This window comes from Anabrus simplex, chromosome X, assembly GCF_040414725.1.
Source record: "Anabrus simplex isolate iqAnaSimp1 chromosome X, ASM4041472v1, whole genome shotgun sequence".
NCBI classification, from domain to species: domain Eukaryota; kingdom Metazoa; phylum Arthropoda; class Insecta; order Orthoptera; family Tettigoniidae; genus Anabrus; species Anabrus simplex.
Window position 1 is genome coordinate 12,703,926 of NC_090279.1, and position 23,646 is coordinate 12,727,571.

At 41.6% G+C, this 23,646-nt stretch overlaps 2 protein-coding genes across 2 annotated transcripts in view; both read right to left on the reverse strand.

The window, feature by feature from the left end:
- Positions 1–2,003, reverse strand: part of LOC137503222 (uncharacterized) — a 75,497-nt gene extending 73,494 nt beyond the window's left edge. Inside the window, exons 1-2 of the mRNA XM_068230761.1 lie at positions 1,898–2,003; positions 747–876 (exon numbers count right to left, since the gene is read on the reverse strand). Of these exons, the coding sequence (XP_068086862.1) occupies positions 747–812 (66 nt within the window). The 5' untranslated portion in view covers positions 813–876; positions 1,898–2,003. The remainder of the gene's footprint in view (positions 1–746; positions 877–1,897) is intronic.
- A 4,087-nt stretch (positions 2,004–6,090) lies between these two features.
- Positions 6,091–7,521, reverse strand: LOC137503135 (zinc finger protein ZFP2-like). The gene has a single exon (XM_068230609.1). The coding sequence runs from the start codon at positions 7,468–7,470 to the stop codon at positions 6,433–6,435; it is 1,038 nt and encodes a 345-aa protein (XP_068086710.1). The 5' UTR covers positions 7,471–7,521; the 3' UTR covers positions 6,091–6,432.
- Positions 7,522–23,646: the final 16,125 nt, after the last annotated feature.

Genomic DNA, 23,646 nt, shown 5'->3' on the forward strand with positions numbered 1-23,646 from the left:
GAGATTCAAAGTCCTACTGGCCATAACCGAATTAAATCCAGCACCCACAATTGTCCTTCAGTTCAGCAGCTACTAGCACTAAAATTGGATAATGTATGATAGGAGATGATGTCAATCCCACGATACCATTACCAAACCATGGAGAATAAAAACAAAACCATACAACCTACAGAAATGCATTTCAATAAACGCCAGAGGTAATCAATAAACAATAAACAGTCATTTGATGGGTACTTAACTCATGAATTGTCCTGATGCCTCGATCTTGAAACGCTGCCTGTCACAACTTCGTTGGTAGCTGGACCTAACCAAGGTTACCTCACTATCAAGTCCACAATTTTAATTCAGCTTTTTGCCACTATCAAACATAGCATGCACTGCCATGTCCCTAGTAAATGCTAGAGGCCAATTGTCCACTTGGCGACCATAATCTGGGGCCATGTGCCAGCAGAACCCCTTTCCTTGCCCCATGAACAAAGTTTCTGTCACTAGTTGGACCTATAGATGTATATAAATACTGTTGTTTGTACTTCCTAAGAGTTGGCTGCCTTGCGTAGCAGATTATCACATACTCCCAGACAAAGAAACAAAAGAGAGACATACTTTTCCTAGATGCCCATGTAGCAAATGGCGACTGCTGGGGTTAATATTGGGGAAGCACATAGTAAATTATGCCCCTGCCAAACTTATTCAGCTACTAAGGGTTAAATTCTGACCTCTATAAAGTTATTTGCCATGAGACTCACAAGTGATGCATTTGTTGTTCTTTCAAGCCAGGCTGGTTCCTCTTTGATTTTTACTTGCAGGTCCATTTCACACTGCAACTGAAGTAGTTAGAAGGTACTGGGGTTCTTGATTACTTCGCATGATTTTACACTAAAACATGGGCCAGAGAAATACATTACCTTACTGCTGTCATTGCTACTTAGGTTATCTGTCAACAGACTAAGCATTATGCTTGAAATTTTACATGCCGTCAATATTATGAACATACCAAAAAGACTCAAAATTTTACATGACTGTTAATATTGTGATCATACCTATTGGACCTCAAGTTTTCTATGACTGATACTATGCAGAAGAATCTCTACAACAACACTGATAACCATAACAAGAATTCTACATATGATATCCTAAACGGAAACTTCTCAAAATTTCGAAACCTACTGCCATATGTCGCAGCCTACAGTGTAAAGAACAACTCAACATTCACAGCGTAACTATTAAATTGCAAACACAGGTAAATAACACAGCAAAACAATAATTAAAATTATGCACTATATATTGTAATTTCTTTCTGAAACTAATATCCGCGATTCTTCACCTGCGTAGCCCTTCAGAAATATTCTTCACTCCAAAAAATTTTGATAGGTAAGGTAAGTTACGTTATATGGCTACAACACGCGAGGAACATATTTGCCGGCACTTGTGACACAAAGGCCAGGAGTTTTCAAAACGAATGCCAGTTATATGCGTATACAGTTTTAATGCTTAAGTAGAAATAAAATTTAAGAAAATTAAAAATATTAAATGTTAAAAATATGTAGAATGCTGAAACTGAGAAAGATTAGTATTAACTTCTTACTCTTCCCAATTGAGATGTATAATTTTCGCAAAAATAAATTATAGAACTTGAACCTTACCGACAATAGAGATTGTGGACACAGTGTAAATGATAGAAATCACCATTTCTCAATGAAGAAAATCTGTAGCACAATAAATTAACGGAATAGGCTGTACAAATGGCTAATACGCGTCTTATGTTACACATACCTCACACCTAGAAACAAAACCTGATATTTTAATTCAGTGTAATCACTTAAAACAAACACTTAAAGAACGGATTTGATTTGTATCAGTCAGTAGAACGGGCTGAATTTAGGAAAGGATGAATTACCAGTGACAACTCCAGAGTACTCGACACTTCTTGAAAACAGCACTGGGTGCAATGTCCCGTTATATTTCTAACTATCAACTATCAATAGAGTCCTGCTCCAGTGGGCTTTACACGTGGTCAAAGAGAATGAGAAAGAGATGACTCTCAACGTTATTTTTCACTTCTGAACGCAACGGCTGCGCAAAGATCGCCAGGAATTGCACACCAGCGCCTCTAGTGTAAACAGGGCTGAACTAAAATTACCGGGCGGGTGATTTAAATCGTTTAGCGCGCGGAGGGTCCCCAGGTTCTCGTCCCCCCTCCACTCTTAAATATTATATTAAATATATTTTTTCTTTTTTATTTCTCTTATATTTTTCTTTCATTTCCTTTTCTTTCTTTCCTTCTTTCTGTTACCTTTTCTGAAATACTGCATTCTGAACAACAATACACCTGGAGGTTGGCCTGTGCTTTATTATTATTATTAATAATTTTTTTTGCTGGAGAAAAGAAGCTTACCACTTGTGCTGCTTATTAAAATTATTTCAATTATGGAGCTATATTTTATTTTTACTAATTCACAAAGCCTTGAAGGATCAGAGTGACTGGCCTTGCCTGTGCTGCTTTTCCTTGTTTCTGCTGAGGAAAAAGGAAGCTAACTCACAAAGGGAGGAAGGAAGTGACCTGAAGGTGAGTGGGATTAGCAATACTTATCTCAGATTAAGACCTATGACAGAAATAGACACTAACATCCCCTCGTACATCAGTCCTCTTTAACACTACTTAAGCCAACTGTAACAGTCAATAGTATCAAGATATGCCACTTATGCAGGAAATAAAATATAAATACAATGTAAGAAAGAAAACCATGCACAGGAACCAAAATAATGAAAGGAAACTCATATGCTAAGGAGGGAGTTTGTAGGATTCAAAGGTAAATTGAAATGAAACATGATCTTTTGATTTATGGAGCTATATTCTACCTACTATCCACAGTGTGACAGGTATAAAATTGTGTCGAAATTTGAACAAAAGTTTTAGTGATCATAGTATATCATAATCTCATGACATTATATTCAGCAGTGTTAATCATCAATTAATATTCATCAGCCAGAAAACTATTCAATACAACACAAATACAAGATCATTCATTTAGGAAAGAAAGACTGGAACTGACAAGGTACAACATAATACTTTTCTCTCTTATTGCAGTTTAATGTTGCACTGACATTGCAAAAGTTTTCAGCAACACCATTTGTATTTTCCCAAGGAACTTACTATACGATACATCTTTCAGTCTGTCAAAAGAGGCACCTAGGGCCACAAACTGAAAAATATTGAGATTTGTACTTCTTTTGCATCTACTAGAGGATGGCAAATCTCTGGCAGAGTAGTGTTTGAAGAAACCAAGACATGATAGCACATACTCTGTTCCTACATACTGCACCAAAACACAACATATCATTCAATCAGTCATCTGCATTTAGATGATAAACCATGTCAAGCTACAAAATTGTATGCATCCCTTGTATTCATTAACCTACACTATTTACAATAAAAAATGTTCTATTTTATGTGACAGTAGGATATATCAAAAATTTTCTGCTACATGGAAAAGGATGGAATCATGAATATATCTGAGGGTTTAAAAGACAAGAGAGAGCTTACAGATTCTGTGATTGTTCCCTCTTACAACATGCAGGAGGTACAAATAATGCTTCCTTTCAGTCCATCCGCAGGAGAGGATTTCTAATAAATTTACAGAAATATGTAGCAACAGGATCTACATACAATAATATGGCAGCTGATCCAGCACAAAACATTCCCATGCCAAGTCACAACATAGCTCCACCTATTAAGAGCTAAGTCCAAGGAATTGCTTGCTAATTTACTACAGTATTATGAACAATATGCTGCTACTTCCACAACATTACGGTGTGCAAGGGACTTTGCTGTGACCTAGACGAAATGCAAGTTGAAGACAGTGGAAACTCACTTCAGACAGTGCCATTTGTACCTACTGTATATCAAAGGCAGAAATCTATGGCTATGGTTCCACCGTGTTTCTACACCTCTGCATTTAGGACACAGAAACGGGCTGTTCCCCTACCACTGGCTGTCCTGAGAATGGTTTTTCCTTTTGCCTGCAGTAAGGCGAATGATGGGACAGTTCCTAGTATATGTCATGGCCACCAAACATCTTGCCCTCACCACCAATCTCCTTGCATAAGATGATGATGCTTGTTGATTAAAAGGGCCTAAAATCTACTTCATTGTTTTAAGAGTAAGTACAACTAGGCAACCATCCCCTATATATATTAGTAATCGGAGAGAAGAAATGGAAGGGGGCTGACACTAGGAAAATTGATGGTATCAGCTAAGGAGGACCAGGGCCATGTTTGGGAAACTAAGACTCCCTAGGCCTCCATACATAATACAATCGGAGGCAGAAAAGAACAGGTCATGATTGAGGTAGATCAGATAGGATAGATGAAAGTGGGGAGCCTGGCACAAGTAAGCGGAAGCAGTGCCAAAATTCAATTAAGGGCTCCGTGGTCGCCTACCCAAGCTCCCAAGTGCAGAGCCCACATGAGACCCCTTTTAGTCGTCTCTTACAGCAGGCAGAGGATGCTGTGGCAGTTATTCTACTGCCCATACCCACAGGGGGACAACTATGATAAGGCTAGTTGCTTTACGTTGCACCGACACAGATAGGTCTAATGGCGATGATGGGACAGGAAAGGTCTAGGAATGGGAAGGAAGCAGCCATGGCCTTAATTAAGCTACAGCCCCAGCATTTGCCTGGTGTGAAAATGGGAAACCACAGAAAACCATTTTCAGGGCTGCCGATAGTGGGGTTCGAACCTACTATCTCCCGAATACTGGATACTGGCCGCACTTATGTTTCAAATTATCCGAAATTCATTCGCCTTGGTGTGGAATGTTTTCATGTTATGGCCTCAGGAGATTAGTAAAACAAGAACAGTAAAGATGCTTACCTCAAATATCTTGTACTTTTCCTTCAAACACGCAAACGAAGATAATAGATATGCGCATACAAATCAAAGTAAAGCAAAATGTCACAAACGTCAAAAACGTGGTCGTCCCACGTGGTCCAAGTTGTCAAACTCAAATCGACCAATAGCAATCGGGAGATGTTTCTACCAATAGGAGCTGCCGTATTCGTCACGTGGGCTTAGGGTGAGTGACGTGATGTACAAGAGCGCGCCCACGCGGGTGGAGGACGAAAGTATTCAGTCTGAGCCGGGCCCTCGGAAGGGTAGGACCTATGCCGCTGTCAAACCCTTGCACGTGGTAGTGGTGGGGGTAAGGTTCGGCAGTTCGGTTCACTGCCGTCTCAATCCTACATATATAGATTGAGACGGCGGTGGTTCGGTTATTGATGATGGGGAGGAAGGGGCGTTAGCGTTGAAGGAGGGATTGGATATGGGTGGGGTATAGTAGCCATTACTGAATTAAAACAGCCCATTTGCTAGCTTTAATCTGAAAATGCAACAACCCGACAACATTATCGAAATCATTTTGCAGTTGCTCACAATCTTGTAACTTATTTATTACTCTGCACAGAATAACATCATCTGCGAAAAGCCTTATCTCTGATTCCACTTCTTTACACATATCATTGATATATATAAGGAAACATACAGGTCCAATAACACTGCCATGAGGAATTCCCCTCTTAATTTTTACAGGGCAGGATAAAGCTTCACCTACTCTAATTATCTGAGTTCTATTTTCCAAAAACAGAGCCACCCATTCGGTCACTCTTTTATCTAGTCCAATTGTACTCACTTTTGCCAGTAGTCCCCCATGATCTACCCTATCAAATGCCTTAGACAGGTCAGTCGCGATACAGAACAATTCACCTCCTGAATCCAGGATATCTGTTATATCTTGCTGGAATCCTACAAGTTGTGCTTCAGTCGAATGAACTTGGCAACAGTATGGCTTCTCTTCTGTTTGTGTCCGCATATGAACAGTTTGATCAGACTGCCTTTCTTTGTGAATGATTTGCCACAGACATTGCAGCAGTTTGGCTTCTCGCCTGTATAGGTCCACATATGATCTGTCAGATCGCCTTTACTTGTGAATGACTTGCCACAGACATTGTAGCTGTAAGGCTTCTCGCTTGTATGGGTCCGCATATGTTCGGTTAATTTACCTCTCTTTATGAATGATTTGCCACAGACTTTGTAGCTGTAAGGCTTCTCGCTTGTATGGGTCCGCATATGTTCGGTTAATTTACCTCTCTTTATGAATGATTTGCCATAGACATTGCAGCTGTATGGCTTCTTGCCTGTATGGGTCCGCATATATCCGGTTAAAATGCCTTTCTGTATGAATGATTTGCCACAGACATTGCAACTGTATTGCTTCTCGCTTATATGGTTCCGCATATGACCGGTTAGAAAGCCTTTCTGTATGAATGATTTGCTACAGACTTTGCACCTGCATGGCATCTCGCCTGTATGGGTCCGCACATGATCAGTCAGACTGCCTTTCCTTGTGAATAATTTACCACAGATATTGCAGCTCTAAGGCTTCTCGCCTGTATGAGTCCGCATATGACCGGTTAGTAAGCCTTTCCTTGTGAATGATTTCCCACAGACATTGCAGCTGTAAGACTTCTCGCCTGTATGGGTCGGCATATGTTCGGTTAATTTACCTCTCTTTATGAATGATTTGCTACAGACATTGCAGCTGTATGGCTTCTTGCCTGTATGGGTCCGCATATGAACGGTCAGACTGCCTTTGGCTGTTAATGATTTGCCACAGACATTGCAGCTGTAAGGCTTCTCGCCTGTATGGGTCCGCATATGATTGGTCAGACTGTCTTTCTTTGCGAATGATTTGTCACAGACATTGCACCTGTTTGGCTTCTCGCCTGTATGGCTAAGCATATGATCGGTCAGAGTACCTTTCCATGCGAATGATTTGCCACAGACATTGCAAATGTATGGTTTATCCCCTGTATGGGTCCGCATATGATCGGTTAGAATGCCTTTGTGTATGAATGATTTGCTACAGACATTGCAGGTGTAAGGCTTCTCGCCTGTATGGATCCGCATATGATCTGTCAGATTGCCTTTCTTTGCGAATGATTTGTCACACACATTGCACCTGTTTGGCTTCTCGCCTGTATGGCTAAGTATATGATCGGTTAGACTACCTTTCCATGTGAATGATTTGCTACAGACATTGCAGCTGTACGGCTTCTCGCCTGTATGGGTCCGCATGTGATCGGTCAGATTGCCTTTCTTTGCGAATGATTTATCACAGATATTGCAACTGTTTTGCTTCTCGCCTGTATGGCTAAGCATATGATCGGTCAGACTAAATTTCCATGTGAATGATTTGCCACAGACACTGCAGCTGAATGGCTTCTCCCCTGTATGGGTCAGCATATGTTCGGTTAGTTTACCTCTCTTTATGAATGATTTGCCACAGAGATTGCAGCTGTATGGTTTCTCGCCTGTATGGGTTCGCATATGAACGATCAGACTGCCTTTGCTTGCAAGTGATTTGTCACAGACATTGCACCTGAATGGCTTCTCGCCTGTATGGGTCCGCATATGACCTGTTAGAATGCCTTTCCGTATGAATGATTTGTTACAGATATTGCATTTGTATTGCTTCTCGCCTGTATGGGTGTGCATATGATCGGTTAGACTGCTTTTCTGTATGAATGACTTGCTACAGACATTGCACCTGTATGGCTTCTCTCCTGTTTTAGTCAGCTTGTGATAAGATAAACTTCTTTTTTTGACAAATGATTTGCAACATACAGTGCAAAAGGGTGGCTTGTTGCCTGAGTGAATACCCATATGACCTGCTAGTTTTTTCCAGCTGAAGGATTTTCCACAGACGTTGCAGCTGTATCGGTTCTCGGTCGTGTGAGACCGCATAACGTCCGGCCTTTTCCTCAAATTTTTATGAGATACTGAGCATTCGTTTATAATCCCACCTTTATGCAATCGCGTGTCCCCAGTCAGCATTTTCCTCTTTGTCAAGCAATTATCAGAAAATCCGCACACTTGGAGCGGGTGGATCCTGAGTTGTTTCGACAAGCTGCTTCGGCTACATAACACCTTTCCGCAGTGATCGCACTTGAAGGGTCGATCTTCCTTGTGTCTCTTCAGATGTCGCAATAGGTCCAACATACTAGCCAGGACTTCACTGCACACACCACACCTAAAACTAGATGATCCGCCGTCCGGAGGTTGATGATCTCTATGGTTCACCTCGGGTCTCGATCTACAGTGACAAATTAAAACCATGTGAGCAATAGTTCAACAGCCAAATCCACTACAACTCTCACACAGGGCATTTGCTACTGGACATTCCAATCACTGATATCCAGTGCAGGGAGCTCGTTACTCATAAACATTACATTCCTGAGAGTAAACATCATCTGAGGTTAAATTTTAAAAGCTCTCACTTGTTACGAGAATATGTTGCGGCTTTTCTTAATCACGATATCACGCGCAAGAATCTTGTCACGGTTTAGAAATGTACGAGTTAATTTTGAACAAAGCATGAGAAGAAGCACCTGACTGACAATGAACACTAAAATGAATCAGAAATTGTGACCACATCACTGGAATGAACATAAATTCAATAGAACATTTTTTATGCTTACAACAATGCACAAGTTTTATTTGAAAACTATGATACCGAAGATGTAGCATAACTGACCTCAAAGTTTCATTTCTACAACACATTATCTGCTTTGGCGTCCACAAATGGAGGAATCTGACTTAACACACAAGAGAACAGAAATGATCAGAAAAAAGGAATCTAAGCATATAATTTCAAAATAACATTCTTCGAGTCATCACATTATGAACTCAGCCATCATTATATTGATTATTGAAACTGATTATGTTAGTTTTAAATATTTATTGTGTACAATATACATAAAACTTAACAATTTCAAATTTGTAGATTTAATTTTTAATCTACAAATATCGCTTTTTCTGTGTGTCACAATTGTCATGAACGTATAAATATATTACTCAGAATATCTGGAAGCAATAGCTTCAGATAGAATTTCAGATGATACGAATGTGATGAACAAATGATGCAGAGAAAGTGAAAGAAAGAACACTTTTTCATGGTTGCTTAAAGGTATTGTAAACAAATACACTTCAAAAATATCTAGCTTTACCAGAGATTCTTTTTGTAGATATACACTGACTGACAGAGCAAATGCAACACCAAGAAGGAGTGGTTCGAAAGGGATGAAAGTTGGGGATAAAACAGAGACGGCACGGACGAATAATTGATGTTTATTTCAAACCGATATGCAGGTTACACAATGCGCACGGCATCGACTCAGTAGGATGTAGGACCACCGCGAGCGGCGATGCACGCAGAAACACGTCGAGGTACTGAGTCAATAAGAGTGCGGATGGTGTCCTGAGGGATGGTTCTCCATTCTCTGTCAACCATTTGCCACAGTTGGTCGTCCGTACGAGGCTGGGGCAGAGTTTGCAAACGGCGTCCAATGAGATCCCACACGTGTTCGATTTGTGAGAGATCCGGAGAGTACGCTGGCCACGGAAGCATCTGTACACCTCGTAGAGCCTGTTGGGAGATGCGAGCAGTGTGTGGGCGGGCATTATCCTGCTGAAACAGAGCATTGGGCAGCCCCTGAAGGTACGGGAGTGCCACCGGCCGCAGCACATGCTGCACGTAGCGGTGGGCATTTAACGTGCCTTGAATACGCACTAGAGGTGACGTGGAATCATACGCAATAGCGCCCCAAACCATGATGCCGCGTTGTCTAGCGGTAGGGCGCTCCACAGTTACTGCAGGATTTGACCTTTCTCCACGCCGACGCCACACTCGTCTGCGGTGACTATCACTGACAGAACAGAAGCGTGACTCATCGGAGAACACGACGTTCCGCCATTCCCTCATCCAAGTCGCTCTAGCCCGGCACCATGCCAGGCGTGCACGTCTATGCTGTGGAGTCAATGGTAGTCTTCTGAGCGGACGCCGGGAGTGCAGGCCTCCTTCAACCAATCGACGGGAAATTGTTCTGGTCGATATTGGAACAGCCAGGGTGTCTTGCACATGCTGAAGAATGGCGGTTGACGTGGCGTGCGGGGCTGCCACCGCTTGGCGGCGGATGCGCCGATCCTCGCGTGCTGACGTCACTCGGGCTGCGCCTAGACCCTTCGCACGTGCCACATGTCCCTGCGCCAACCATCTTCGCCACAGGCGCTGCACCGTGGACACATCCCTATGGGTATCGGCTGCGATTTGACGAAGCGAGCAACCTGCCCTTCTCAGCCCGATCGCCATACCCCTCGTAAAGTCGTCTGTCTGCTGGAAATGTCTCCCTTGACGGCGGCCTGGCATTCTTAGCTATACACGTGTCCTGTGGCACACGACAACACGTTCTACAATGACTGTCGGCTGAGAAATCACGGTACGAAGCGGGCCATTCGCCAACGCCGTGTCCCATTTATCGTTCGCTACGTGCGCAGCACAGCGGCGCATTTCACATCATGAGCATACCTCAGTGACGTCAGTCTACCCTGCAATTGGCATAAAGTTCTGACCACTCCTTCTTGGTGTTGCATTTGCTCTGTCAGTCAGTGTATATTGAATAAAACTACGAGTACATGATGGAACATTAAAAATGATCTTAAAGTTCCTGAATATTTTAGATAATTTTAACCAATAGAATTTTCACATATTAGTGTTTAAATGTAACCTTGTAGAGACAGGATTGAATTGATGAAAATGGCCACTTTTGGAGATAAACCAACAGCTACTGAACACAACTGTGAATAGGTACAACATATTCCATATTGTATAGGACTTGTATTATACGTACTTTGTTTCTTCTTTGATGTATGGCAACAGCTGATCATCAGTTTGTTCCTCTATCAATATTTCCTCCTTAGTATCTTCGGAAGGCTGTCAGTAAGAAATAAGAAAAGTAGAATAAAGAAGTAAGGAAATAAAAATATATAGGCCTAAAATAGAAACAGCTGAGAAAATAAATTTCATAGTGACCCAAGAAGACTATAATTAATTTATCTCCCATTTAAAAAATATATAACGGAAAGGAACAATCAAATGAAAATCCCATTAAATGCAAGAGAGGTGTCTACCTTGGTGGAAAATGGTACACAAAAATGCATTATCATCAAGCACTAAATTTTAAAAGAACAGAGAAGAAGACAATTTCCTAAAAACAGTATTATACAATTTTTGCTATTTTTTTCTATTAAGCACACAGCACCTCCTTAATAAATGTAAAGAATTTACAAACTCTTACTCATAATATTTTCTGTTTTACAAACATAATCAACACACATACCACTTGTGCAACTACTTCAAATAATACTGTACAAATTCTATTAGGTAAAAATTTACATTGCATTTACTTATTTATTTTATTTTTCACCCTTTTTGGAACCTAACTTGCACAATGACCTGCTGTGTTTTAACCTGAGTCCCTTTTGCCACTGCTTTTCAAACAATTGATGAGATATAAGAACATGAAAAGGAACACACTGTTGGACAGCAGTAGACACAGTAGCATAGAAAGGGGGCAACATTGCAAATTTGTAAATTTAAAATCACCTACGTATTTGTGAATATTCAGCAGAGCATATGTACACATATGTGTATGTGAACATGTACAATTTTAGGAAAATAAATAATTGTAAGCAGTATCTCCAAATCATTGCCAAATACCATTCCTTGCTTCTGTTTCTCTTTCTGTTGATCCCTAATTCCACAATGACTAGCCATTTTCTTCATCCTCTTATATTCATATTCCCCTGCTCCCAACTTCCAACATATGACTTGACTTGTCACCTCTTTGTTCATTTCCATGTTCCTATATACTTTCTTCCCAAAAACACTTCACTGTAATATCAAATAATCCCACAGTACACCCACCACTTTCCCAACAAGTGGACAATGCTTAAATCATAAGCACAGAAATATCCATCATCCCCTCTGTACATCACATTAAGACCAAAAGCATAAATCAGTTAATGTCCCAATCAATGAATCAATCAATCAATGAATCAATCAAACCACAGCAATTAGCGCTGTTGGTTGTTTAAATAGAAAAAAGATTGTGGAAATATATGAAACAAATTATTTCAATCACTAAATCATCTTCCTATAAGTGAACATTTGCCAAAATTTGTCCTCTTGAATTCAAACTTATCTTCATGTTGCGACATTTCCTAGACTTAAAGAACATTATTTAAATGTATTCATCAACTAATGTCATTCCAAGCCATCTAGCCAATGACATCTCAGAATATAGTGCTTAATCAAAAACTTGCCTCCTTTCTCCAAGTCTCCCCAGCTGAAATTTTGCAACATCTCTGTAACACAACTCTTTTGTTAGAAATCACCCACAAGAAATGGAGCTATTTCTGTGGATCATTTCCAGTTCTCTACTCAAGTAATACTGGTGATGGTCTCACACTCTCGTTGTGGCTTTGCTGGAGATTTATATGCCCTCTCCTTTACAACCCCTAAAAAACCTCATAATCATATTAAGAGATCTGTAAATTTTATTTTCAATATGTTTAAATGATTACCATAATGAAGCTATATCCTTATTATGAATAGCTAGGTACTTACAGAGATCCCCATGAAGAAATTTCACCCATCAATACAATAATAAAACCGGAGAGGACTCTTTCTATTTGTGAAACAAAGAAACTGACTTTTCACCACGTTTACAAGTATAGCATTGCCCGATGTCCATCTTACAATATTGTCAAGGTATTTTTCAGTTACTCATAATCCTGAAACTTATTTATTACAAAGAGCCTCATCACTTATTTCAGTTCATTATTCATATTGTTTATATATATCAGAGAATAAAGATCTCATAATACTACCCTGTGAGACCCAATCCCATAATTGTTACAGGATCAAATAAAGCTTCACCTACTCTTATGCTCTGAGTTCTATTTTGTAGAAATACACCAGACGAGGCCAAATTTTAATGGTAAAAGGTATATTTCCACCTTTATATAAACTATCGACCTTTATAGCCTAATCCTTGAACTTGTTTGGAGGCTAAGTTTCCACTTGGGATATCCTGGTCCACACTATTGTATTTTTTCGTACAGTGGCTACAGTGAGAACCACAATGTAATTTCATTATTCACATGGTTTTGTGTCATTTTTGTTAGTGAGCATGTTCTGTTGTTTGTCTTTATTATCTACATATTGTTGCTGTTTGGAAGTAAATAATGTGACCTATTGTTAAGACTGTGCATTCTGTAAATTACATGTATTATTGATACTATTCAGCAGTTCAGTTGTATTTCTTAAGAGTGGTTCTAGAGAACTGTCAAATTTTGAGGTTATGGGAAGACGAAGAGACCTTTCGCCAAGAAAGGCACTGTCAGAGAGCTACTTCTTAAGAAACGTCATTCACAACAAGAAATAGATTCTAGATTGCAAATACCACAGCAATCTGTAAGTAGAATTTTATAATGTGAAGATAACGGGAAGTCAAAATGTTATGATGATGATGATGATGATTGTTGTTTTAACGGGCCTAACAACGAAGGTCATCGGCCCAAGACAAAATGTCAACAACGTGTTGGAAACTGTGGGCAAAAGAAGAAACCAACCCCAAGGAGGAAGCAAAACTGATTAATTTGTCAGTAAACAACCGCAAGGTTACTAGTTTGGATTTACGTAAGAAGTTAGAAGAGTATGGGTCATTTGTATTAGCCAGGACTCTGAGGCGAGAGCTGTTTAATGCTGGAATGAAAGCAAGATGACCTCAAGGCAAAGCGAAGTTTACACCTGCTATGGCTGCAAAGAGGTTCCAGTGTGCCAAGACTCTCCAGAATTGGTCATCTGATGAATGGAAACAGGCAAGTCCATGACAATTACTGTAATTCCTAAATTATCATTCATTATTCTATTATAACGCAATCTAAGTGATGTAACCGTACAGCACAGTAAATGTATGAAATTCTTCTTTTAAACCTTACAGCTTATTGCATTTAATGCTAGGCTTATTTGTTTTATTTATTTCAGGTTTGCTTTAGTGACTAATTGGTATTTCCTGTTGAAGAAGAGACAAGTCAATATGTCAAAAGATAAGCAGAAGCATTGAACCATGCTTATCGCATGTTCCACGATTTGACATTTAATTATGTAAATAGCTTCCTTCAGTTTTGTGTGTCAGTCTAATGACGTCCAGTAGGGAGCAGCACACGCTATGTTTTTATCTGTGAGGTCGTTCGTTTTGCTGAGCGATAATTTTTACTCTGTGGAGTTCTTTTGCTGTTCTATGTGGGGCAGATACTAACAATGGCTGCCGCTATGTTCGGTGTGGCATTTTTATGCCTCAAATATTCATTCAATGTGTTCAAGCCTGGACCTTTCACGCTAACTGCTATTCGATTTTACCATTGATAATCACAGGTACGTGATAGTTGGTTTATATTTAAATTTGGTGACGTTTTATTCCCGTATGTTACGGTCGATGGCGTACATCTTTCCGCTCCGTCATACGATGTGCTTGGATGAATGTATTTGTGGTCTTGTCGTTATAATTGAAAAAGGGTCTCTGTGGTTATGATTTGGTGCACTGCGTGCTTTAATACTGCGTGATCCTCGTGATGTGCCCCTTGTCTCGACCGCAGGAGACACCAATCCTGGTTGTACGAGGCGCAACAAGCCAGTGATGTGAATAAAGTAATGTCCAATTCTGACCTTATGTGTAATTGCACGCCGCACGCAAACATTTGAGTAATTGAGACCCACTGATAATGACCGTGGAGTCACAATTTATGGTTTGTATTTGACCACGAAATCTGAACGGCCGTTCGTGTTTTATTTTCCCGATACCCTCATTGTGTGTGCGTGAATGTGGTATGCATGTGAGTTCGAATGTGTGGGAGAGGAAAGGTTGATATGCCGGTTGACCTGTTGTATTTGTCTTTCAAATTCTGCGCCTTGTTTGGTTTTCAGCGCAGACCTATATTTATTTATCATTCATGGCTGATGCTCAGCTTGAGTACCCGCCATGTTGGTTTCATATTTGCGCATGGGCGTACCTATTGTATTCTTTGGGTCTTGTCTTGGCTTTGATTGGTCCATGGAGGCTGTGCTCAGTCTCATCTGTCGTTATTCTTATCTGCCTTTTGTTCTCCGGCACGGCTTATTGTTATGCGAACTTTTCGCATTGTTAGTTGCCTAATGAATACATGATGCAGTGCCTTGGATATTTGAATCTCGGTAAAACGGGCGACCTGGTTGAATAGTTTATGATGGAAGGAAGCTGCTGGTATTGTAATAGCGATGTGTCGAGGAGCAGTGAGCATTTTAAATTACGTATCATTTTTTTTGAAGAGTATTAGTGAGTTTTCACGCCATGTTTCAACTATGTGAGAAAGAACAAGGTACGTCCATCAGTAATACGATGAATTTCCCTATTTTTTTGTGTGATTTTCTTTTCTTGCTTTAATTTTTCTCTCATATTTATTTAATAAATCCCCTGGTTTAAACCATTTCTTCTTTTATTTCTAATAGATGTAGTCTTGCCCTTGTTACCTGATTACAAGGGGGGGTTTTCAGCTCAGGGTTATGTATGTGCCTTGCCCGGTCGACACGATCCGGGCCTCAAATATTGTTCCCCATGAATATTTCACTAAGTTATTGCTTGGATCGCTGATTTATGTAGTGATAGATGGGGAGGGTGTGGCTCAGTAAATGGTAGCAGTAGCGTGCTCGACTGGGATACCTCCTCTGAAAGGAAATCGGACGAGGTAGAGCTGGAAACCCATTCGAAGTCAGTTCTGGTCGCTTTAATTTAATCTCATGATTCAGTTAGTCTCTGACCCTAATTTTAAGTGTGATCTATAATTTATGTCCATTGTTGAATTCAAATCCATTGTTGTTATATTGTGTATGTGTCTCGTGTTCAAACCTTTGAAACTTGGGTTGCGATATGGATAATCAGAAGGCTGTAGAAATAAATAATCGTAACGATAGTATTACTAGCGACATGCCTAACCCGGAAAGCGAAATGGAGCAAGGGACGAATGAAGTCCATGTTTCGTCCGCGGGAAGCAACCGCTGTAATTCATGCCCTGACGATAACAATGCCATTACCTTTCGTAATCGTATTCCTGACGAAAATCGTAAGCGATTAACTTCCCCATCTCCTAGGCCCAGTTCCGACCGGCATGCTGAAGTGAACCCCGTGTTTGAAATTGTGAGAAAATGGAGGTTAAATTTCTCTGGTGAAGGGAAAACCTCCAGTGTAATTGAATTTTTGGAGCGAGTTGAGGACATAGCTGAGTGTAGCTCGTTACCTCTCGATTTGTTTGTGCCCGTCATCCCGGGAATGCTGGAAGGGCCTGCTCTAAAATGGTATAGGCTTATTAAAGGGAGTATCATAACGTGGAGTGAATTCGCCAGCCGCATAAAGGAGCGATTCGGGGTATCTGATATGGACTACTGTCTGAAGCAGGAAATCTTCCGTAGAACGCAAGGAGTAGGTGAAAGCATCGACGACTATGCCACTGGGATTTTGACGTTATTTAACCGCATGAATGTTAAGGTGCCCGAAGACGAGATTTTCGACCAATTCTATAGAAATCTTGCCCCCGACTACAAGCTACACATTAAACGGTCTCTAGTTCAGAGCGTCGACGACATCATCAACCTGGGTCGCGAATTCGAGGGGGTAGTTAGCCAAAACAAACAATACCGTCCGCCTCCCATCCCATCCGAGTGCTCTTTTCCTGACGTCGCTTGTCGTACGCCCATCAAATCTGTTAGTTTTGGTACCTCCCCTCCTCCGTCTCGTCTCGTCCGTAGCCCCGAACGCAGGCCCAGCCCTCAAACTCCGCCCCCGCTTTATGTCAATGCAACCCAACCATCCAACACAGCTCCTGTAAAGGGTGGTAGAGTCAAGTCATGTTGGAATTGTGGTAAATTAGGCCACGTCTCAAAGAACTGTTGGTCCAGGCCTCCTGCAAAGTGTTCTCAGTGTGGTCTTGTTGGTGTCACAGCGCGCGTATGTCCTCGTTGTAACCCTCAGCAGGGAAACTAGAGGCGCGCCGGCGTGATGGCCCGCCGTTGGCGCCTAAGGTCGGTCTCAATAAAAGGATCTGGGGCCTTCCGTCATCTACCCCATGGGCCAAAGTTTATATTGGGTCTCGTGTATTGTATGGCTTGTTGGATACCGGCTCGTGTATTTCTCTTGTAGACAAATCCCTAGTGCTTTCTATGAAATTAGAGTATCTTCCTGAAAGTGAGAACCCGAGAAAGTACGTGTCTGTCGATGGTCGTGAGGTGTGTCCCGTTGGTAGAACCAAGTGCCATATCAAGATACATGGTTTGTCGTGGGATTGGACGTTTCATGTTGTGCCCAACCTGTCCGCGCCGATCATACTAGGCACCGATTTTATGTTGGCTACCGGCTTGTCCCTCGATTTCATTAATCGATCCTTTGCCTTTCGCTTTAAATCTGATGTCAGTTACCCCTCTGAGACACCATTTCAGCGTCCCACTGTGTCCGCTCTGACGGAACCTCCTCTTATCAATGCCTCATGTGAGCTCAGCGAAAACCAAAATCTCATGTTGAACTGCCTGTTAGAGGAGTTTTCCGACGTCTTGACCGATAAGCTTGGGTGTGCTAAGAATTTTTCATACTGCATCGAACTCAAAGATGACACTCCTGTGAGGTCCCCTCCGTTCAGTTGTTCGCCCCCGAAGTTGTCCGCTATGAGGGAATATGTCAACGACCTGCTAGACAAGAAGGTCATCAGTCACTCCAAGTCCCCTTTTAGTAGTCCCGCCTTCCTAATCCCTAAAAAGGACGGCAAGCTGAGATTCGTGATAGACTACAGAAAGGTCAACAAGAACATTGTCTTCGACAGCTTCCCGTTACCCACCATCGAAAGTGCCTTCCAGCATTTTCATGGCGCCAAGTACTTCACTGTATTTGACTTCAATTCCGCATATTATCAGATCCCCTTGGACCTTAAAAGTCGCCCCTGTACTGCCTTCGCCACTCCGTTTGGATTGTTCGAATTCAATAAAGTCCCGATGGGCATTTCTGTGGGAGGACAAGCGCTTAGCCGCGTGATGGACTCAATTTTCGGTGACCTCAAATTTTCCTGTGTATTTAATTTTTTGGACGATCTTCTAATCTTTTCGCCCAGCTTTGACGAGCACCTGGCCCATCTTCGCGAAGTTCTCAGTCGGTTGCGCAAGCACGGCTTCACGATCAACCCAAAGAAGGTCTCTCTTTGTACCAAACGGCTAAATTTTCTAGGCCACGTTGTATCTGACTCTGGAATCGCTGTAAACCCTGATCGGGTTAAGTGCATCAAAGATTTTCCCCCGCCCAAAAACGTTCGCGGTGTGCGAAGATTTCTTGGTATGGTAGGATTTTACAGCCGGTTCATCAAAAATTTCTCTCAGATTTCGGCCCCTTTAAACCTGCTGAAAAGAAAAGGTTGTCGCTTTGTCTGGAGCCATGATCAAACCCAGGCCTTCGAACAATTGAAACAGGCACTCTGTGAAGCCCCTGTATTGCATAGTCCGGATTTTTCCCGCGATTTCACCTTGCAATGCGACTCCAGCGAGCTCGCTGTGTCCGCGGTGCTCAATCAAGCCGATGAGCAGGGTAAGCTAGTCCCCGTCGCGTACTTCAGTAAACTACTACATGGAGCTGAAATGAGGTATTCCATTTACGAAAAAGAATGCCTAGCAGTAGTTTTGGGTGTCGAAAAGTTTCGCTCGTATCTTGAGCACCGCCATTTTTACATCCACACGGACAATCAAGCTCTCTCGTGGATGAGCGCTAATGTGAAAAGACTTGGTCGAACCGCCAGATGGATTCTCCGATTATCTGCGTACAAATTTACTGTCGTACATGTCCGTGGAAAGGACAATGTTGTAGCCGACTGCTTGTCGCGCATGTTCGAGGGAGTGAAGGAGAGTGCGGTCGAACCTGAGGAAGACCGTGTCCCAACCGAAGAAGATAACACCATTAGTATTTTGCAAAATTTCCCATGGTCCTTCACGGATATCTCCGAACACCAGAAGGACGACTCCGAGTGTCGCGAGTTGTTGAAACGAATCGCGGATGGCTCTCTTGAAGACGAGTCGTATAGTGTTAAGAGAGGATTGTTGTCCCGTCGATGTCGGAAAAATGGTAGTGACAGAATTTACGTACCCTTGAAATTGAGGCCCATGCTACTTCAGTTTTATCACGACTCCTATCTGGGCGCTCATTTAGGTCAATATAAAACTTTAAATCGAATCTCTCGCGACTACTTCTGGCCTAACTTGAAAAGAGATGTTTTGGAGTATGTAAGAAGTTGCGATGTTTGCCAGAGGGCTAAACCCGCGCAGTCTTCTCTCGTTGGACCCCATTCTGCCGACATAGCAACATGCGCCGGAGAAAGGTTATTCATTGACTATTTTGGCCCCCTCACCAAGTCCAAGAGTGGCAACGTTGGGATCTTGTCCGTCGTTGATGCATTTTCAAAATTTGTTTGGCTATTTCCCGTGCGCAAGATAAATTCGAACAACGTTGTGCATTTCTTATCCCGGCACATTTTTGGAATTTACGGACCCCCTAAGACGATAGTGACCGACAATGCGTCCACCTTTAACTGTCGTAAGCTCCGACACTTATGCTTTGGGTGGGGAATAAAGCATGTGTTTTTAAGCCCTCACTATCCCAAACCCTCGCACGTTGAAAGGTTCCATCGAAATCTCAAAGCTTGCTTGACGGCATTTCACAACGCTGACCAGCGCAGCTGGGACTGTAATCTTGATTTCTTTGTTTTAGCATTCAACAGCAGTGTACATGAGTCGCACCGGCAAGCCCCGGCTGCTCTATTTCTAGGCAGGGATCTTGTCGACCCACTGCAGTTGAAGTGGAATATCGGGTATCTGTCCAAACCGTCCAGGACGATGGACGTAGAGGCCAAATGGAAGGAAGCAGTGACACAGTTAACCAGGGCTCGAGACCGTGTGGCTGAGAGGTACAATCGGAACAGAAAGAGAGTAAAGCTTGAAGTTGGAGACTTGGTCGTAGTGAAAGTTTTTCCATTGAGCTCAACGGCAAATCAAGTCACGGCCAAATTATGTTATAAATGGTCTCAGCCTAAAAAGGTAACCAGATTCCTGGGACCTGTGACAGTAGAACTGGAAGACGTAGTAAGTAAGAGGGTGAGCAAAGCTCACGTCTCGATGGTAAAGGCTTACCATCAAAGAAGCCAGTAAACCTCGTATATTTCCATATCTTACGTATCTGTAGTGGTGTATATTAACCCTGTCCTTAATGAATTCCCAGTTTTCTAACATGCCTTTTCTTTCAGGTAAAAATCGTGTTTCATGAATGAGAACGGAAATGAAAGAAAGGAAAGAAAGGAAATAGAAAAAAAAGGGAAGTGGTTCGAATTGCTGGAGTTGAACTGAATTCACATCCAGATCCACGAGTGCATGGAAATATTATACCCAACCGCCTTGACTTTTGAATGCCTAGATTTCAACCTGAGTGCGCGAATGAAACAGTGTAATAATGGACTGATGTAAATCAGCGTTGCACGTGACAAGCTAATACAGACCTCCCATGAGGCAGACTTTCTCATTTAAAATGTATAATGTGGTGACTGTTCTTGTAAATTTCATGTGTTCGTAAATAATTGTAGATATAAGTAGTTCATAAGTACCTAGGTTAAGTGGGCGCGCGCTCGTAGTTTTAAGTTATGGACCTCTTTTAAAATGCGTCCACTCGTCTGATCAACGAGTTTCGGAGCATTTTAAAAGGCGGTGCCGCTGGATATTTGAACCATGCTTATCGCATGTTCCACGATTTGACATTTAATTATGTAAATAGCTTCCTTCAGTTTTGTGTGTCAGTCTAATGACGTCCAGTAGGGAGCAGCACACGCTATGTTTTTATCTGTGAGGTCGTTCGTTTTGCTGAGCGATAATTTTTACTCTGTGGAGTTCTTTTGCTGTTCTATGTGGGGCAGATACTAACAATGGCTGCCGCTATGTTCGGTGTGGCATTTTTATGCCTCAAATATTCATTCAATGTGTTCAAGCCTGGACCTTTCACGCTAACTGCTATTCGATTTTACCATTGATAATCACAGGTACGTGATAGTTGGTTTATATTTAAATTTGGTGACGTTTTATTCCCGTATGTTACGGTCGATGGCGTACATCTTTCCGCTCCGTCATACGATGTGCTTGGATGAATGTATTTGTGGTCTTGTCGTTATAATTGAAAAAGGGTCTCTGTGGTTATGATTTGGTGCACTGCGTGCTTTAATACTGCGTGATCCTCGTGATGTGCCCCTTGTCTCGACCGCAGGAGACACCAATCCTGGTTGTACGAGGCGCAACAAGCCAGTGATGTGAATAAAGTAATGTCCAATTCTGACCTTATGTGTAATTGCACGCCGCACGCAAACATTTGAGTAATTGAGACCCACTGATAATGACCGTGGAGTCACAATTTATGGTTTGTATTTGACCACGAAATCTGAACGGCCGTTCGTGTTTTATTTTCCCGATACCCTCATTGTGTGTGCGTGAATGTGGTATGCATGTGAGTTCGAATGTGTGGGAGAGGAAAGGTTGATATGCCGGTTGACCTGTTGTATTTGTCTTTCAAATTCTGCGCCTTGTTTGGTTTTCAGCGCAGACCTATATTTATTTATCATTCATGGCTGATGCTCAGCTTGAGTACCCGCCATGTTGGTTTCATATTTGCGCATGGGCGTACCTATTGTATTCTTTGGGTCTTGTCTTGGCTTTGATTGGTCCATGGAGGCTGTGCTCAGTCTCATCTGTCGTTATTCTTATCTGCCTTTTGTTCTCCGGCACGGCTTATTGTTATGCGAACTTTTCGCATTGTTAGTTGCCTAATGAATACATGATGCAGTGCCTTGGATATTTGAATCTCGGTAAAACGGGCGACCTGGTTGAATAGTTTATGATGGAAGGAAGCTGCTGGTATTGTAATAGCGATGTGTCGAGGAGCAGTGAGCATTTTAAATTACGTATCATTTTTTTTGAAGAGTATTAGTGAGTTTTCACGCCATGTTTCAACTATGTGAGAAAGAACAAGGTACGTCCATCAGTAATACGATGAATTTCCCTATTTTTTTGTGTGATTTTCTTTTCTTGCTTTAATTTTTCTCTCATATTTATTTAATAAATCCCCTGGTTTAAACCATTTCTTCTTTTATTTCTAATAGATGTAGTCTTGCCCTTGTTACCTGATTACAAGGGGGGGTTTTCAGCTCAGGGTTATGTATGTGCCTTGCCCGGTCGACACGATCCGGGCCTCAAATATTGTTCCCCATGAATATTTCACTAAGTTATTGCTTGGATCGCTGATTTATGTAGTGATAGATGGGGAGGGTGTGGCTCAGCATTCCATCCAGATTGAGTGAGGCATCCAACTTCAGTGATGGTCTGGAGTGTGTTTTCTTGGTATGGCCGTGGGCGATTATGTATTGTAGAAGGAACTATCAGACGTGAACAGTATAGTATTAAGAAACCTTTGGTAGCTCAGGTGCCACAAAGCCTAGAAACAGTCCAGACATGAACCCCATAGAATATCCTTAGCCGATAGCAAATAAAAGTCCAAAGAAAAATAACGACAAAAATTGGCTTGATTGAGAAGCTCGGTCAGATGTGGTGTCATGATGACGATTTAAAGAGTCAGTGTAAAATACTGTTTGAGGGTATGCCCAGTCTAATCAAGTCGCTCATGAAAGCTAAGGGGGTGCATACCAAGTACTAATGTCATGAACTTAAAAATTGGTACAATCTCAAGTGTTCAATTCTCAAATTTTTAATGTTTAATAATTTGGCCATATCTTTATAGTCACCCATTTAGCCATTGTTTTATCTATCCCAAACACACTAATTTTTTGTCAGTAGTTTCCCGAGATCTACCCTAAGAAAATCCTTAGATATGTCAATCGTGATACATTTGACTTCCTGAATCTAATATATCTGCTATATCCTGCTGGAATCCACAAGATGAGCTTCAGAGGAATAATATTTCCTAAACCTGAACTACCTTCTATCGATCCAGTTGGTAATTTCTTAAATGTGTATAACATAATCAGAAAGAATGCATTCCAAGAGCTTGCATGCAACACAAGTCAAGACGACTATTGTGTAATTACTAGCTTTAAGTTTAGCACATTTTCTCTATACACAGAGTGCTACTACACTAAGTATTCATTCATCTGGTATAGCTGTTTTATACATACTCTAATCAATATCTCAAAGAACTGACTTTCGTATATGCCCAGAAATTTTACCCATCCCAGCAGCATTTCTAGTTTAAAATTTTTGTATATTACCTTCAATGTTCCTTATAGTGGATATGTAAAGTAATTTCAAAGGATTAATGAAATTGTCAACTGCGTCAGGTACTGCAAAAGGGCATGATCATACCATTGGTGACATATCCTATGCATCACGAGTGACGGCTGCGATGCCCATTGACTAATGAAGTATACACATTCCCATGTTGTGTAATTGCTACTTCATACCTTTCTTAATCTGTCAACATTCAACACCGTACACAGCAACAAGCCGTAGTAACACAGCTGAAAGTAATTCCAGTATCAAGGAAGACAATGTACACTGCCGACTGGTGCTCTCAGTGCTTTTCAATTAGCATTCTGGCAGTGAAAATTGCATGAGTTGTTCCAGCACCCTTAATGAAGATG